General features: G+C 36.9%; 1 protein-coding gene across 4 annotated transcripts in view; it reads right to left on the minus strand.

The window, feature by feature from the left end:
* Positions 1-17,048, minus strand: part of LOC145085952 (uncharacterized) — a 77,792-nt gene that overhangs the window by 38,168 nt on the left and 22,576 nt on the right. For all 4 annotated transcript variants that reach the window (XR_013700251.1, XM_079023652.1, XM_079023649.1 and 1 more), the window contains 2 exons: positions 6,457-9,166; positions 5,800-6,324 (listed from right to left, as the gene is read on the minus strand). Coding sequence is in view for 3 of the 4 variants with exons in the window: in XM_079023652.1 (XP_078879778.1) it covers positions 5,800-6,324; positions 6,457-9,138 (3,207 nt within the window). In the remaining variant the exon portion in view is untranslated. The remainder of the gene's footprint in view (positions 1-5,799; positions 6,325-6,456; positions 9,167-17,048) is intronic.

Here is a 17,048-nt window from a genome sequence, read left to right on the forward strand (position 1 = left end):
ACCATGTGGGGGAGCCCATGGCTTTTCAGGCAAAGACCATGGGGGGATCCCATGGCACAGGGATGTAAGACAATGTGGGGGTGCCCATGGCTTTCCTATTAAAAACCATGGGGGGAGCCCATGGCACTTAGGTGTAAGACCATGGGGGGAGCCCATGGCATCTTGGAGTAAGACCTTGGGGGGAGCCCACGACATCCGTATATGTTTATATGCATGGCTATGTGATTGATATGTATATGTGTTTGATATAGTTATCTGATTGATATGGTTTATGTAGCTGTTATAGCTAATGAGGATTATATGGTTATGTGGATTGTGTGGGGTATGCTCTGGGGAACTCACTAAGCTTCGTGCTTACGGTTTTCAGTTTTGGTTTCAGGTACTTCATGTTTAAAGGAAAGGAGCCGGCTTGATCGCAGCGCATCACACTATGGTTTTCCGCACATGAGATCCTTGGGATTACACTCTGATATTGTTTTATGATAACATGTTTGATTATTTCTACTTTGGTTTTGACATGACATGATATTACAAATGTTTTATTACACTGTTGGTTTTATAATTACGTATTTAAAAATAAATTTTTTGGCCTGTATTTTTGGGATGTTACAGTTAAATAAAATTTAGAATCAATATATTTGTTAACAATTTCTAATTATGTGGTGTTATTTTATACATGCTGACTATAAGATGGTTAAAAACCCCAACCATAAAAAAAGATTTGACTTTTGGTGTTAGTCATCATTATTACTGTCAATAAATACAATTAATTTTTTTGTAAACCAATCTTACTAATGTCAACATAATTCCTTTGTCAAATATTTCATTAACTAGAGAATTAAATAACATTTTTTTCAAGTTTTAGTTTCGGCCCCCTTATGTTTTATGTTTGTGTTCCGCCCTTAGACTTAACACACCCCTTAAGGGTCAGAACTGTGTTTCGACGCTTTTGTCTTAACCATTAAGAGCTTATTTTGAGTTTTGGCCCTCTGATGAGGACGTTGGGTGTATATAGAAGTATGCTCAGCGTAATGCATGGATCAGGCATCGACGACTTGTACATTGTGCTGTGACGGGCTGTACGCGGGGCGCACTCCTGAGAAATTCATTTTGGGCGTTCGGCATTTTAGGAGTTGGGTCATGAGGTGTTGGACCAACTATGGAAAGAGTAAAATGGTCTTTTACCCTTTAGGAAGATAGAATATTGTTTAGGCCTTTGATTTTGAGAATTTATCTTAATTGTTGATTAAAGATAATTGGTTATGTTCAATGAGGCTTCCGGTAGCAGCAGAGCATGCATCTCGGTTATCTTGGATTAAGGTGAGTCTCCTCACTATGTTTGACGGGTCGGGGGCACCAATGTCGGCCTATGTTTTATTATGATTAGGATGCTAGTTGTCCGTGTGACTATTGCATGTGCGGTATGTGGTATGTATTCCGAGCATGGTACGATGCCAGACGGGGCTTGATGAGTGTACTCTGTGATGTATATCTTAATAATTCTTGGATGTATTGTATGTGTTTGTATGTATACTGGGCGGGGCCTGATGATGCCAGACGAGGACTCAAGAGTGTGTTGGGCGGGGCACATCGCATGTTACTGACAGATCTGTGTCGGGCGGGGCCCATTGTATGTATGATATGTGGTATTTTAGGGAACTCACTAATATTTGTGCTTACAGTTTTATAGTTATGGTTTCATGTACTTCCGGCTCGAAAAGGAAGGGCCCGACTTGATCGCAGCGTATCCACCCATGTTTCTGCAAATTTATGATTTTGGGATTGTACTCTGATAACTATTCTTACTCTGTTATACTTTTAAACGATTGAAAAGGATAAATGGTGTTTATGGTCAATTTAAAAATGAAACTTTTACCCTATAATTTTGGGGTGTTACAGGCAGCACCTATGTGCCACCAGCAACACCTACTATGAAATCCTACATTTGCCCCTGTGTGTGTTGTGTGTACAAGAAAAATGGATTGGTCCTCTTTAGTACTTACCTTTGTCACTCACCCCTTATATGTTATTTTTTTGGCTTAATGAATAATGTTTCCATCCCATATTGGTACAAGGAATAAAGGATGGGTGGACTACAAACCTATAAGGGTGGAAAAGTAGCTCAGGAAGACGAAAAATAGGTAGGCGGTATTGACAGTACCGTCAGGTGCTTGTATCGAGCAAAAAAAATGGGACAACGAGTTATCTCTTTGGCAGGTTATGTAGCCCGTGAGTTTGGTGAAGAATCTCAATGAAGGGTTATATCAATTGTCCTCTTTGATCTATTGATAGGTCAAGAGTTAAATAAATTTCTTTTTTTTAGCTTTTTACCTATATATTTCTCTCAATTCGTCAATCTAATTTCATCAATTCTTATATTTTCTTAATTCATATATCTTATTCCATTACGCACCTCCTCAATTCCGTTCAATGGATTCCATAGGAAAATCAAAAAAGACGATCCTGTCAAAAACACAAATCGAAGCAAGGCGGTTCAAGTCAAGAAATTCCATTTTATTCTCCAGAATCCCAAAACTACCAACAAAACCCAAACTACAACACCACCCAAACTATCAACAATACCAACACTATCAACAAAATCCAAATCAAACAAAACCCAGTGCAACAAAGCTATAACTCATTTCGTCTTACACATGTTAATATGCGTTTTACTCAATAATACATGCAGTATCATCAAGGGATTCCTGAAACTAGATTCCAAAGTTCTCCGCTCGAGGTGTCCTATTATCGTGATACTCAAAGCTTAGAATCATTAGATTCTAGTGACGATCCCGCTCCTAGACAATATATCGAGGTGCAGAACTAGTTATCGGGCACAAACGCAACTACACATAGCGCCAAAAGTAAAAAAAATGGGTGGAAAAGGAAGAGGTGGCTTCGGCTAGGGTTTATGTTGATGTTTTTGAAGATAAAAAGCGTAAAAATCACCAAAGTTTGGATGTATTTTAGGAGCGGGTTTTAGAACATCTTAATGTTCAGTTGGGTGGTATGGATCGAACATGACATCAAGTAAATTCAAATTGGAAACATCTTTAAAAAATGCAACGATTTCAAATGCATCTTTAATCGTAAGATGAACAGTCTTGCTAGCGGGAGATCCGAGGTAGATGCTCTAAAAGATGCACAAAGCAAGTATTAGAGGCTTAGTAACCAGAAAGCTTTTTCTCAGGAAAAAGCTTAGGATGTTTTGAAATACCATGTAAAATGGTTGCAAGTAAAAAGAACCGAGAAAGAATCCCCGCCTCCTTCTTCAAAACGAACCAAAACTTCTTCATCCAATGCATATACAACATCGTCAGATGCACAATTTCCACCAGGGTTCGACCAACAACACTAAAAATTGAACTCACCGCCTTGGTTTTAAAAAGCGCCGCTTCAGGCCGCTTAAAGCGCTAAGTGCATGGCGGAAAAACTAAAACACTTTTGTATTACTCATGCGCTCAGACTCTTAAAATCGGCGCTTTTGCTGCTTTTTCTGATTAGGTAAAGTGGTGCTTACGCACGCTTTAGGCATAATGGGCTTATTTAATTAGTTGGGCCAGATTTAGTCTATTTTTAATTAGATACATTGGGTTATTAAAGTGAAACTCCATACGTTGCTCAATAAAGACAACATTAGTAGCGGGAAAACGCTTCTTCTTCTCCATTTTCATCTTCATCCTCTGAACTGTTGGAATCAACAATCAAGATCGAAACAAGGTACAATTTCTTAAATCTTTTATGCTTCTCCATCTCTTCTTCACCGATTCTATAACTTTTAGTGATCTACTATTCTACTCTTCTTCTGTAATCAATTAATTAATTATGCTAGATGTTTGACACTTAATCAAGTTATCTAACATCTATTATGTTATGTTAATCACTTGATCTTGATGTACTCTTATGTCTTAACTGATATGTTGCATGTGTAGAAACTAGAAACGAAACAATACATGCATGACTATCATTTTTCTGTAATCACTAAATCTGTAGTTGTGCACAATCTGATTGATTATCTAATTCCATTGACTTGTGTAGTGATGTATTGTAGTATACTAATCTATTATGATATAATCTTATTTTACAGAATGGGTTCTATAAAGAGTGGATCAAATGACCCAGTTAAGAATTTACCGGAAGTGATGGTAGAGGAGATGATGTTGTCCAAGTTGGCAATGATGACGATCATTTTGCTACTTTTCAGTTTTTATAAATTATGATTAAGGATTAGAAATTTAAGATTTAAGAAAATACTTCATCCTTTTTTTTTTTATCACCATGCATGATGCCAGTTTTGAAATTGATGCCTTATGCAATACGCGGTATAGGCTATTTTTATATATCTATAATTTCCATAATTTTCAAAATTTTAATAACGGACGCTTCGTGTGCTCTAAGCGGACGTTTTCGCTTAGCGCTTAGCGCTTTTGCTCCCAAAGCCTAAAGCGCTTTGGGGCGCTTTACGCTATTTAAAAACAAGCTCACCGCCTCGGAGACAACGAAAAGGAAAGAAAGCAGCATCTGAAGCATCAACACCAAATTAAATCGTTGATCTGGTCAACGAAATTATTGGCATCCACATTGTGAACAAAGTAGAGGTGAAAGAGAGAAAACGATATAGGGATGAAAGATTGCGTCTTACACGAAAAAAATGAAGAAAGGAAAGCTAAATTGTTGGACCTGAAGATACATGAAAGAGAGATGTAGTTTTTTCTCAACCCGCATGATCACTTGACAGTAGGGATTCTACGAATGGTGTTTGAACGGAAACGACAAATTACATAAAAATATGGTTAGGAGTTTTAAAATTTTCTTGATTATTATTCAATTTTAATCGTCGCTTTTTTATTTTTAATGTTGTTGTCTTCTTTTTTTTTATTATGTTTTTTTCTAATTATCTTTTTTTATCGTGTACTTTTTATTTGTATTAATGTTTTTTTAATTAAAAAATGTTATGTTTTATTTACTTTTATATTTTCTAATTTAATTAAATTAAAAATAATAATGTGACAGTGAGTTGAGTGTGTTGGAAAAGATGTTATTTTTATGTGTTATGAGTTTGAAAAGATGAAAAAAAGAGGAGAAAGAAAAAGAGATGTAAAGCTGATGTGACAATGAGTCTATTAGATTGAGTGGTTTTCACTCCTACCATCTTAACAAATCATTTACAGATACAACTATACATGACTGCAAAAAAATAATATTGTACTATATATATCCCTTTGTGATACAAGAATTATAAACTTAATTTCAAATTTTAATTTTGTATAACATATATAAAATTCTTTTTAGTTTTAATCATTTGCAATCTTGTTTAGAAAAAAATTGCTCTTAGTGAATGTCAAATATTTTCATTTTAGTTATTTCGAAATACGGGCTTTTTCGACCAAATAGTTTTTTTTTTTTTTTTTTTTTTTTTTTTTTTTTTTTTTTTTTTTTTGGGTTAGGGAATGACATTTTTAGTTGATAATTTATTAAATTTGTTATTATTTACTAAATAGTAATTAGTGACATTTCTAATGATTTATACATGATCTATAATGAAAAAACATGTTTTGTATTTATTTTATAAATACTAAAAAGTAATTAGTGACATTTCTAATGATTTATCATTAATTACACATGATCTATAATGAAAAAAACATGTTTTGTAGTTATTTTATAAATAAAAAAAAGTTAGTCACTCTTATACATGACTTGTATTGCAACATTACGTCAAGAAATGGTTTGTCCCTTTTTTATTAAAAAAGCAAGGGCTTAATCATTAATTAAGTAAGAGAGTGAAATTGAAATCCATACCTGCTCTTGCTCTTGGTTACTCTCGTCCGATTCATCATTTCTTATACAATCAACTGAAATCTCCAAAAGTGCCCCCAGATCAAAATTGGTGGTGATAGGTGTGAATACATTTCTAAACCTATCACACCATCTTATGCTTATGCTTTCAACAGCTTGAAAGCCACGAAAGAGGGGACAAGAGTTATCTGCACCTTTTATCCTCCACACCTCTCTTAGCTTCACTGAATTCTCCACTTTGATGTTTCTTAAGCTGCTGTTGTTGTCTTCTTCTCCAATTACACCGGCACAATCCAAGTTGATGTTGAACAACTCTTCAATGGAACCACATTTCTCGACTATAAGCTCTTCAAGATGATGCAGCAGAGACATGGGATTGTGTGGAAATAGATTCACAAGTTTATCACAATTTCTCACTTTAATCTCTCTCAACTTAACTTTCTCACCTCTACTAAGCTCACTAGGCCATATTTCCTTTAAATTCTCCATGTCATCAATTTCAAGTATGTCCAACTTAGGAATCACAACCTGCCAAATAATCATCCTTTAATAGCCACATCCAAACACTAACAATTCATACAATCAGATTACAGATATATTCTGAAACTTTTAGTTGAAAAGATTGTTTAAAATGTATTAACATAAACCATATATATGTACCTCTTCCTTCAACAAAGTAGATGTTTCCAACTTGTTCCGCGGATAAATGCTTGTGAAACCCGGAATGCTGTAAAGCTTCATTTGCACAAGTTCTGGTAGCTCAATTGTGTTGACATTAAGACACAAACCCAATAGGTTTGGCAGCCCATGCAAATATAAAAGCTTCAGCTTGGGGAATGTAATTGTATCTCCTTCACTACCCCCGGTATGTATGAGTTCTTCCATATTATCGCATTTGTAGACTTCAAGATGCTCAAGCTTTGACAAAGTGTTTGCAACACCAAGTTTGAAGAGGTGTTTCAACTCTGCACACTCTGAAACGACAAGGACTCTTAAATTGTAGAACGAAGAGGACTTCACCATAACATCTGAAAGATCATTCATATCCCCCACACTTAAACAAAGCACCTCCGTTTTCTCAAACAACCCGTTCATTCGTGATTCCAATAGTTCGCCTTTGTTAACGACCAACTTCAAAGTGTTTTCATATGAGTGCCTGCTTTTACTGAAATATCCACCTGAAAAATGTCCCACTGAGATCTTGAATCGTTCAAGATTCTCAAAGGATAGATTCTTCAGTTGAGCATTGCTTTTAAACAACTCAGATTCTAGTGCAAGAAGATTTTTTGAGCGTTCTGCCATTTCATTGCAGTTTTCATCTGTCAAGCTAATGGCATTTCCAAACAGACGATTAGCACCCATATAAAGCTCTTCAAGTTTGACCAAATTTTTTAAGACGCCATTATCTATATGAAGACCTCCACAATCTGTCAGATCCAGTAGCCTTAGCTTCTTCAAATTTCCAATTGTAGATGGTAACCATTCAATGCCAGAATTAGCAAAGCTGAGCACTTCCATGTTGAGAAGATTACCAATTGAAGAGCAATCAAACATCCTTAATGAACATTCATGGAGATGAAGCACTCGAAGGTTGGTGGAGCATTCAAGTGATGAGGGAAGCAATGGATACATCAATTTATCATATGATATTACCTGAACCTTTTCCATCTTTCCATAAAAGTTTTCAGGAAAGCTCAGCGACTTATCTCCATGCATAAGTTTCAAAATTGAAAGGTTTGGAAATTTGAGGTCTTTGGGAAACTCAGACATACCCTTGCATGTTAATGAAATTCTTTTACAAGAGTAGATGCTATGATTTTCCTCTAGCCACTCTGACACATTACCATGGTTGACAATTGAAGCGTGCTGGACTTCTGAGAATATATGCAAAACAAAATCACGCACCACATCGTGCATCTTGACGCATCCAATGTCATCACTTCCAAATAACAAATTTGTCTCCCTAAGCCGCTCAGTGCAGGTGTTGAGCCTGTTTCTTGCTTCTCTTATAGTTTTTGCTTCTATAAATAATTTCAAGCCCCACCCATACCTCACCAACTCCTCAGTAGGAATATCAAAATCTTCAGGAAATAAAGCACAAAGTAAAAAAATAGATTTAGTAACCTCATCTTGGAGATTGTCATAGCTAATTTTAAAAACTTCACGCACAACTTCTTCACTACCAATCTTATGATTCTCCAGACGAGAAAGTGCAACGTCCCATGCAGACTTGCTTCTACCTTTAAGACTTAAGGCAATGGTTTTGATGGCAATGGGCAAACCTTGACATCTACTTGCAATACTATCTGCTATCCCAATGAAAGCAGGATCCAGGTCATCATCACCCGCATTTTTAGCAAACTGGCGGAACAAACTTTTTCCTTCTACATCTTTTAAAACTTTTATATTGAGAATTGAATTGGCTTCAGCTCCCATCAGAGTGCAAACATGTGAATCTCTTGACGTCAACAAGACCTTGAAGTTGACACCTTTATTTGGCTGAGGACTTAAACCAATATCTTCAAGATCAACAAACTGCCATACATCGTCAAGTATTACGAGGAACTTATTCTTTCCTCCATCAGCCTCGAACCATTTACGAAGCTTATCAGCTCTTGCTTCTTTAGTGTTTTCTTTCAGCTCTATAGAGAGGGAATCTGCTACAGCTTGCTGAATAGCAATAGGGTTTGTCTTCTCTCCTATGACCACTTGAACAATAATATTGAACGTTTTCTTTTGTTCCACAACCTCCTTCAGCTTCTTCATCATCATGGTCTTCCCCACTCCGCCCATCCCCCATAAGGCTATCATGTGGGATTTTTGGACGGGTTCAAGTGCTTCTAGTGCTTTCCTAAAAATTTGCTCTCTTGAAGGGAAGACATCGTGATGATCACTTGATGCTGCAGAGGTGGATGCAATCATGGAACCAACTCTTCCCAGGGGAACAGGTTCATCAGTCCAGATAATCAGTGAGTTTTGTCTCGTTAGACTTTCAATCTGCTCAGTTATTTTGAAGGCTTTCTGTCCAAGCTTGTGTCTGATCCTGAGACTACAACAACTGATGACGTCAATCGGAAAGTTTGCAACATTTGCTTTGATCCCTTCTACTTGGTCCAACCAATCCTTAATTTGAGATGGAATCTGAAGATGATTTCTTGTGTTCCGGCTAATGTGTTCCTCTACACTGATTCTTGAGGTATTCAACTCTCTCATTTTCATCTGCATGACCCTCACATATTTTCTGCAGGAAATTATGTAGCCTACATGCTCCGTAACGGGAACCAAGGCCGTCTGAGCAATTGGGTTAATAATGGCACCAGCAATCCCCGTTGGGTCCGACATTGCTCGATATTTTTGCTTTTAGTAGCTCCTACATATTTAGAAGCAACCGAATTAGCAAATTAATGGAAATCTATCACTGAGCAATTTGTAAGGTTGTTAGCATATATTGATGATCTACAATGTAAAAAGAATTAGTCTAATAATGTAAAATGATATAAATACAATGTTTTGACATTTTAAACATGACGGCAGAGGTCGTAGTTTTCATCCGTTTAGAAACCAATTTGGTTATTTTAATATTTAAATCCTTAGGTAAATATGTAGTCCTAAATCCTAATTGCAAAAAGATACAAAACTTCACCATTCAACCAATTTTTGCAACATAATTTAAGTATCTCAGGTAACAAAAATGTTTTGAACATTTAATATAAAACATCAAATAAAATGATAAAAGAATTGTATGCTTGTTACATTAAATGCTAGAAAATAGTAGTTGGTTACACTAGAGATTAAAAGAACATGCTGCATGAAATGAATTGATAAAATGTTGAAAATATCTTGTATTTCTTTTTGCTAATAACCCAAACATAGAACCTGTTAAATAGGATGAATTTGAACAAAATATATTCAAATCTTTACAACTTTCCAACTGGTTAGAAATCTAAGATGATTATTTTGGTTCTATACTTTTAGTAATTATATTATTAGAGATCATCATGATTATTGATTTGCAACCATATCTTTGAACCATCTGATTAAAAAGAGTGAATGACCCATGTTATACAAAAATTATTTGATAACTTCTATTAAATGAAGTTCTAAATATACAAAAATTAAAATACTTAGAATAACTTTTTTATAAAAATAATGATGCAATAATAACAAAATAAATAACTCTGATTTTGATTTCACTATGTTACCAAATCAACAGTAATACAATGATTTTCATCTTCTTGAGTGATAGGAGGGAAAGACAATGACAAAAAAAACAACCGGTTGAGAATCAACCGCACACAGTCCCACTCAAGTCACGCAAACGAATACTTTGTATTTAGCAAAAGCATAAGCATAAACAACACAAAATAAATACAAATTGTAGATATGTGAATCAAAGAAAGTACTAGGGTTCAAAATCAAAGCAAAATTAATAGAAATTAATTTAGCAAGCCCAACATCGAATGAACAAATGCGTCCAACCAATCAAACCAAACAAGAGAGCATCCATTTCAAGATTGAAAAACAAGGTTGTTTGTTGATCCCTGTGAAACCGAAAAACGAAAAACGAAAATATATATATATATATATATATATATATATATATATATATATATATATATATATATATATATATATATATATATATATATAAGAAACCCGATGTCAAATGATTTTACCAAACTGAAGATCACTTCCCTCATGTCAAATACTTTTTGTTAGACACTCATAGGTCTCTCATACGTTTCCATTCTTTAATGTGATTTTTCATCTTCTTGTACTTTTCCTTATTCTCTAAGGGTTGTATATGTAAATTATTCTTATTATAAAATGCTTGCTTCTCCACCGTATTTGGGATGGAGACTCTTTCTGTCATGGTATCATTTGTCTAAAGATCCTATTTTTTCTCATTTCCTTCTCTGTACGTGTTCTTTTTCTGTCTTCTAATCCATGGCAGGTTCCACCTCCGCTGATACTCTCCTCCCTATTAACACTCTTATGCATCTCATTACTATTCGCCTTTCCCCCTCAAACTATTTGTTATGGAAGAGTCAACTTATTCCTCTCCTCACACATCAAAATCTGATGGGTCACATTGACGGCACCTCCTGTACCCACAGAACTCCTCGTTGATGACAAATCTTCACCAAATCTGGCGTTCTCGGTATGGCTTGCTGCTGATCAGCGCATCGTTATCATCCTCCATGCCTCTCTCACTGAAGAGGCCTTCTCTAAAATTATTGGGCTGGACACAGCTTGACAAATATGGGTTGCCCTTGAGACCACCTACAACAACTCTTCTGTCAAGCGCATTCAAAACCTACGCGATCAGCTCCGCCAACTGTCTAAAGGCGCCTCTTCTGTTACTGATTATGGTCGTAAATTTAAGACCATTTGTGATCAGTTATCGGCGATTGGTTATCCCGTTGAAGAATCTGATAAGGTTCATTGGTTTTTGTGTGGCCTTGGTGGATCCTTTGAAACTTTTTCAACTACTACTCGAGCCTCTCGGTCACCCCTTCTCTTTCGGGATCTTCTTGCACAGGCAGAGGGGCACGAATTGTTTCTCAAGTCCATTCATGGGCCCATCGCCCCACCTGTTGCGTTTACCGCTCTGTCTCGTGATACTATCTCTAACTGGGGTCGTGGTGGTCGATCCTCCCGTGGCGGTTAGGGACGTGGTCGCCGTCCTCCGCACTGTCAATTGTGTCGTACAAACGGTCATTATGCTAATGCATGCCCTCGTCTTGCCACCTATATCACCCATGATCCCGCCTCTGATGCTAATCTCGCCAAAGCTTTTCATGCCCAATGTCATGTTTCTTCCGCCAGACCAGATTGGTATGTTGATTCCGGTGCGACGGACCATATGACATCTAGTTCTTCGTCGGTGACTCAACCTGCACCCTATTCGGGCACCAACCAGGTTACCTTTGGGAATGGTCAGGTTCTTCCCATCTTACATGTTGGCGACTCCTCTTTTAATAATAATATTAGGCTTCGGGATGTATTGGTCATTCCTAAGATTACCAAAAATCTTTTATCCGTTAGTAAATTAACCATCGATAATAATCTGGATGTTTTGTTTTCTCAACCTTATTTCTACATTCAGGATCGATCAATGCGACAAGTTCTCGCTCAAGGTCAATGTGAACGTGGCTTATATGTTCTCTCTACCAGTCCTCGGTCGTTCTTTGCCTCCACCAAGTCAAAGTTGAAGGCGTCCTTTGAATTGTGGCACTCTCGGTTAGGACATGTGTCCGTTGACACCATTTTACTTTTAAATAAACAGGGTCGTTTGTTGGTTACTTCTCTTTTACCAAACCCGGTTGTATGCTCTCCTTGTCAACTTGCTAAGGCACATCGATTACCTTTTGTTATAAATGAAAACATATTAGATTTGGTGCACTGTGATTTGTGGAGAACCTCACCTGAATGTTCTGTTGATGCTTACCGATATTATGTTGTGTTTATGGATGATCATTCTAGATTTACGTGGTTTTATTCTCTTAAAACCAAATCTGATTTCTATGCAATCTTGGATGTATTTCTCAAGTTTGTTCAAACACAATTCACTCGCAAAGTAAAGGTTTTTCAGAGTGATGGCGGCACCGAATTCTTGAATCATCGTGTTTGCAAATTACTTAATGATAATGGCACATTTCACCAGGTTTCTTGTCCATACACTCCTCAACAGAATGCTCGGGTCGAACGCAAACACAGACACATTGTTGAAATGGGTCTGGCAATGTTATTTAATGCGCACGTCCCTCCATCGTATTAGGTTCACGCATTTAGTTCTGCAATCTATCTAATTAATCGCTTACCTACTTCGGTGTTGCAAAATAAATCCCCCTTTGAGCTTGTATTTAATCGGGCTCCAACTTATGATCACCTTCGGCCATTTGGTTGTCGTGTTTACCCGTACTTACGAGACTATGCCGCTCACAAACTCTCTCCATGAAGCCTCCCGCGCATTTTCCTTGGTTACTGCTCTCGTTACAAAGGTTATCAATGTCCTGATCCTGCGACATCACGTATTTATATCACTCGGCATGCCAAATTTGATGAACAATGCTTTCCTTTTTCTGGTGCTACGTCTCAACTTCCGGCAACCATGTTAACCTTGACAAATTTCTTGGATGATCACCCATGTTCCCCTGTTGCACCGATTGTTTCGCCAGCATCGCCGTCAACTCCGGCCTCTTCTTCGCCATTGCCTGCCTGCGACCTTTGTGATGAGACACAATGCCTACCTGTCTCCTCTGAATCTCTGGGAGACTATGTGTTTACTCAGCCCACTACCTTCCATAACGAGCATGCTACACCCGAGCCCACGATTGTTTCTGACGAACATGCTATGCCTTTGCAGTCAGATTCATCCGTTGATACTCCGACCCCTGTTCCTCCACCCACGGGACATCCAATGACCACACGAGCCAAGGCTGGGATTTTCAGACCAAAGCATTGGGCCGATTTGTCCCACACTTCTTCCCATGCGCTATATTCAGCGCTTTTTGCTTCCACGGATCCAAAAGGGTTCAAGTCCGCTGTAAAACATCCACATTGGTTGACTGTCATGCATCAAGAAATGGAAGCTCTTCACCGGAATAATACTTGGACATTGATTCCCCGACGTGAACATCATAACATAGTGGGTTGTCGTTGGCTATTCCGTACCAAATATCATGCCGATGGTTCAATTGAAAGACACAAAGCTCGTCTTGTTGCTCAGGGGTTCAGTCAAGTCCCGGGGATTGATTATTCTCAAACTTTCAGTCCGGTGGTTAAGGCCTCTACTGTTCGAACTGTGCTCTCACTGGCGGTTCTTAACAACTGGAAACTCCACCAACTTGATGTTAACAACGCTTTTCTTAATGGTGAGCTGCATGAGCTGGTATACAAGGAGCAACCACCGGGCTTTCAGGATCCAACTTTTCCTCATCATGTGTGTCATCTAAACAAAGCTCTCTATGGGCTTAAACAGGATCCGTGGGCTTGGTTTCATCGGCTAAGAACCTTTCTTATTGCTAGTGGGTTTGTTTGTAGCAAGGCGGATACTTCTCTGTTTGTATTCAAACGGGACTCATGCATCTTGTACTTGCTTGTCTATGTCGATGATTTAATTTTGACTGGAAATCAAGAGGCTGTCATCCGGTCTTTTATCACCAAATTACACGATACGTTTGCTATCAAGGATCTCGACCGCCTTAATTTCTTCCTCGGGATTGAAGTTACCTATAATGATACTGGCTTATTTCTCAGTCAATCTAAGCATGCTCATGACATTCTTCAGCGAGCGGCTCTTCTTGACGCCAAACCAGCTACCACCCCGCTTGCTTCCAATGCTGCCTTTGTCACGAGTGGTGAGCTATTTGATGACCCGACTCACAATCAGTCTCTTGTTGGTGCGCTGCAATATTTGACCATCACACGTCCTGACATTTCATATGCGGTAAATCAAGTTAGTCAGTTTCTTCAGAGTCCTACGCGTTCTCATTTTCAGAGTGTCAAGCGCATTCTCTGATATGTCAAGGGCACTATGTCCTTTGGCCTCACATTTTCTCGCCATAACTCCCCTGGACTTCTTGGTTATTCTGATGCGGACTGGGCTCGGTGTCTTGAGACACGTCATTCTACTTATGGCTACTCTATTTTTCTAGGCGGCAACCTTGTATCGTGGAGTGCTAAGAAACAACCCACCATCTATCGCTTAGCAAACACTGTTGCGGAAATAATATGGATCACTCATTTACTGCAGGAGCTGCATGCTCTACCTCCGGATCGACCAACGCTTTTGTGTGATAATAAAAGTGCCTTATTTCTCACGCAAAATCCGGTCTCTCACAAACGAGCTAAGCATATTGAGTTGGATTATCATTTCATTCGTGAACTTGTTTCTTCTGGGAAACTTCACACCAAATTTGTTCCTACCAAGCTTCAAGTGGCGGATATCTTTACAAAGAGTCTTCCCCGACATCAATTTGAGTTCTTCTGCGACATGTTGTGCATCAAACCGCCACCATTTCGCTTGAGGGGGGATGTTAGACACTCATAGGTCTCTCATACGTTTCCATTCTTTAATGTGATTTTTCATCTTCTTGTACTTTTCCTTATTCTCTAAGGGTTGTATATGTAAATTATTCTTATTATAAAATACTTGCTTCTCCACCGTATTTGGGATGGAGACTCTTTCTGTCACTTTTACCATGTTGTCTGTTGATCCCTGATGTTAAATTCGACAAACTTGGAATTAGCAGTTTCCTTGAATGTTAGTCATTTATATTTGAATTACATTCGTGAACGAGTAAGGAGAAGGAGGTGCGGCTGGATGGCGACGTTGATGAATGGCGGTGGTCAGGAGGTGGGAGAAGAGGGTGCGACTGGGTGGGTATGCCGATGAACAGCGGTGGCGACGAAGGGGGGAGAGGCCGTGCCGCCGGGAGACGACGATAAAAGGGCAGATAGGTAATTGTATTGAGACAGACGATAAGAGGGCAAATAGGTAATAGTGACCACATTATTGATAATGACTTGATAATATACTTTTTGATTCGTACATATTTAATCACTGAGTTTTTTCCGTTCATATTTATCGTTTCAACTTGTTTAACTGTACACATTAAGTTCTTATGACCGGCTCAGATAAGTCGGAAAAAACGACTTAAAAGGGTAATATATTTCTTGATTTGTCCGCATTTAACCCTTAATATTTTTTTGCATATTTAGTCCTTCAAATTTTTATTGTTGCAAAATAAGTCATTGTTGTGACCGTTTTTTATGTTTTTCTCATGACATTATGCGGGACAATTATTTATAAGGTGTTTAGGGTTGTTCATGTTTATGGTCACTGCGACATCGGTTGTTTGGTTGCTTAGTTCTTGCGGTTTGGTTTAGGTGTTGTGTTCTGAACATCATAACTTCTTCATATGACCACTAATTTTAACGATCTTTATATCCATGCATTCGTTTGAGTCTACTACAACTTTCGTTTATATTATTCTCATTAAAAAACAACATATTTTTAATTATGATTTTATATAAGAAAAGCGTTCTTACATACATTCATCAAAAATGCATGGATATAAAGATCATAAGTAAAAATATATTAATTTTTAAAGAGAGTAATCTAAATAAAAGTTGTAGTATACTCAAATACGAATGTGTGGAGATAAAGATTGTTAAAATTCATGATCGTTTGAAAAAGTTTCGACGTTCAGAACACAAGACCTAAATCAAACCACAAGAACTAAGCAACCAAGTAGCTGAGGCAATGGTGGCCATAAGCATGAACATTCTCCGACACCTTATTATTGATTTTCCCGCATAGGATGTTGTGGAAAAACCTAAAAAATGATCATCATTTCTGAATGTGTACAAAAAAAACAATGACGTATTTTCAAACAAAAAAAAATATTAAATACTAACCGTGCAAAAAAATATTAAGGATTAAATGTGTACAAAATGAGAAATATATTACCCTTTTGAAGTCATTTTTTCCGGCTTACTTGAAATAGTCGGTCATAAGGGCTAAATGTATACAATTAAACAAGTTTAAGTAGTAATATGGATGAAAAAAAAACTCAGTGACTAAATGTGTACAAATCGAAAAGTATATATTAGTGCCTAAATGTGTAAATCGAAAAGTATTTTACTCTTTTAAGTCATTATCCCTAACATTTAACATAAACCATTAAACCCTAACCTTTTCATTTAACCCGTCTAAATGACTAGAATTTCCTTTTCTTAATTTAAAAAGAAAAGGTGAAAATGAAATACGAAGTTATGAACTATGTAATTTCCATACAATGAAAAAATTAGGAAAATACTAATAACCATTAATTTAAATAACTAATATCATAAACTAGTAATGAGATTCGTATAATACACAAATTTATTAAAAAAAAAAGTTAAATACGAGGATTTAATCATTTAGGAAGTTGAATTTATAAGAAAAATAAGAAAAATATTGAATTATTGAAATTGAAGTGTTTATTTCTCTTTCAAAATTAAACAAATAATTTAAGTAAATAAACAAATGAAAGAATTGGGCTTTAATTTATGAATTTTGAAATTATAAGGAATGTTGCATTAACAAAATTTATATCCATTTATTATTACATTTAAATACTATGTAAAATTTAATAAAATAGAAAAAAAAATCATAAAATAACATATGAAAAAAATAAATGGGAGTGAAACATGTAGAAAAAAAGATTTTTTATTGATTAGTGTAGATATCCTCCATATCAAAG

This window comes from Lactuca serriola, chromosome 2 (assembly GCF_051521515.1).
Source record: "Lactuca serriola cultivar US96UC23 chromosome 2, Lser_US96UC23_V15, whole genome shotgun sequence".
Taxonomy (NCBI): Eukaryota; Viridiplantae; Streptophyta; class Magnoliopsida; order Asterales; family Asteraceae; genus Lactuca; species Lactuca serriola.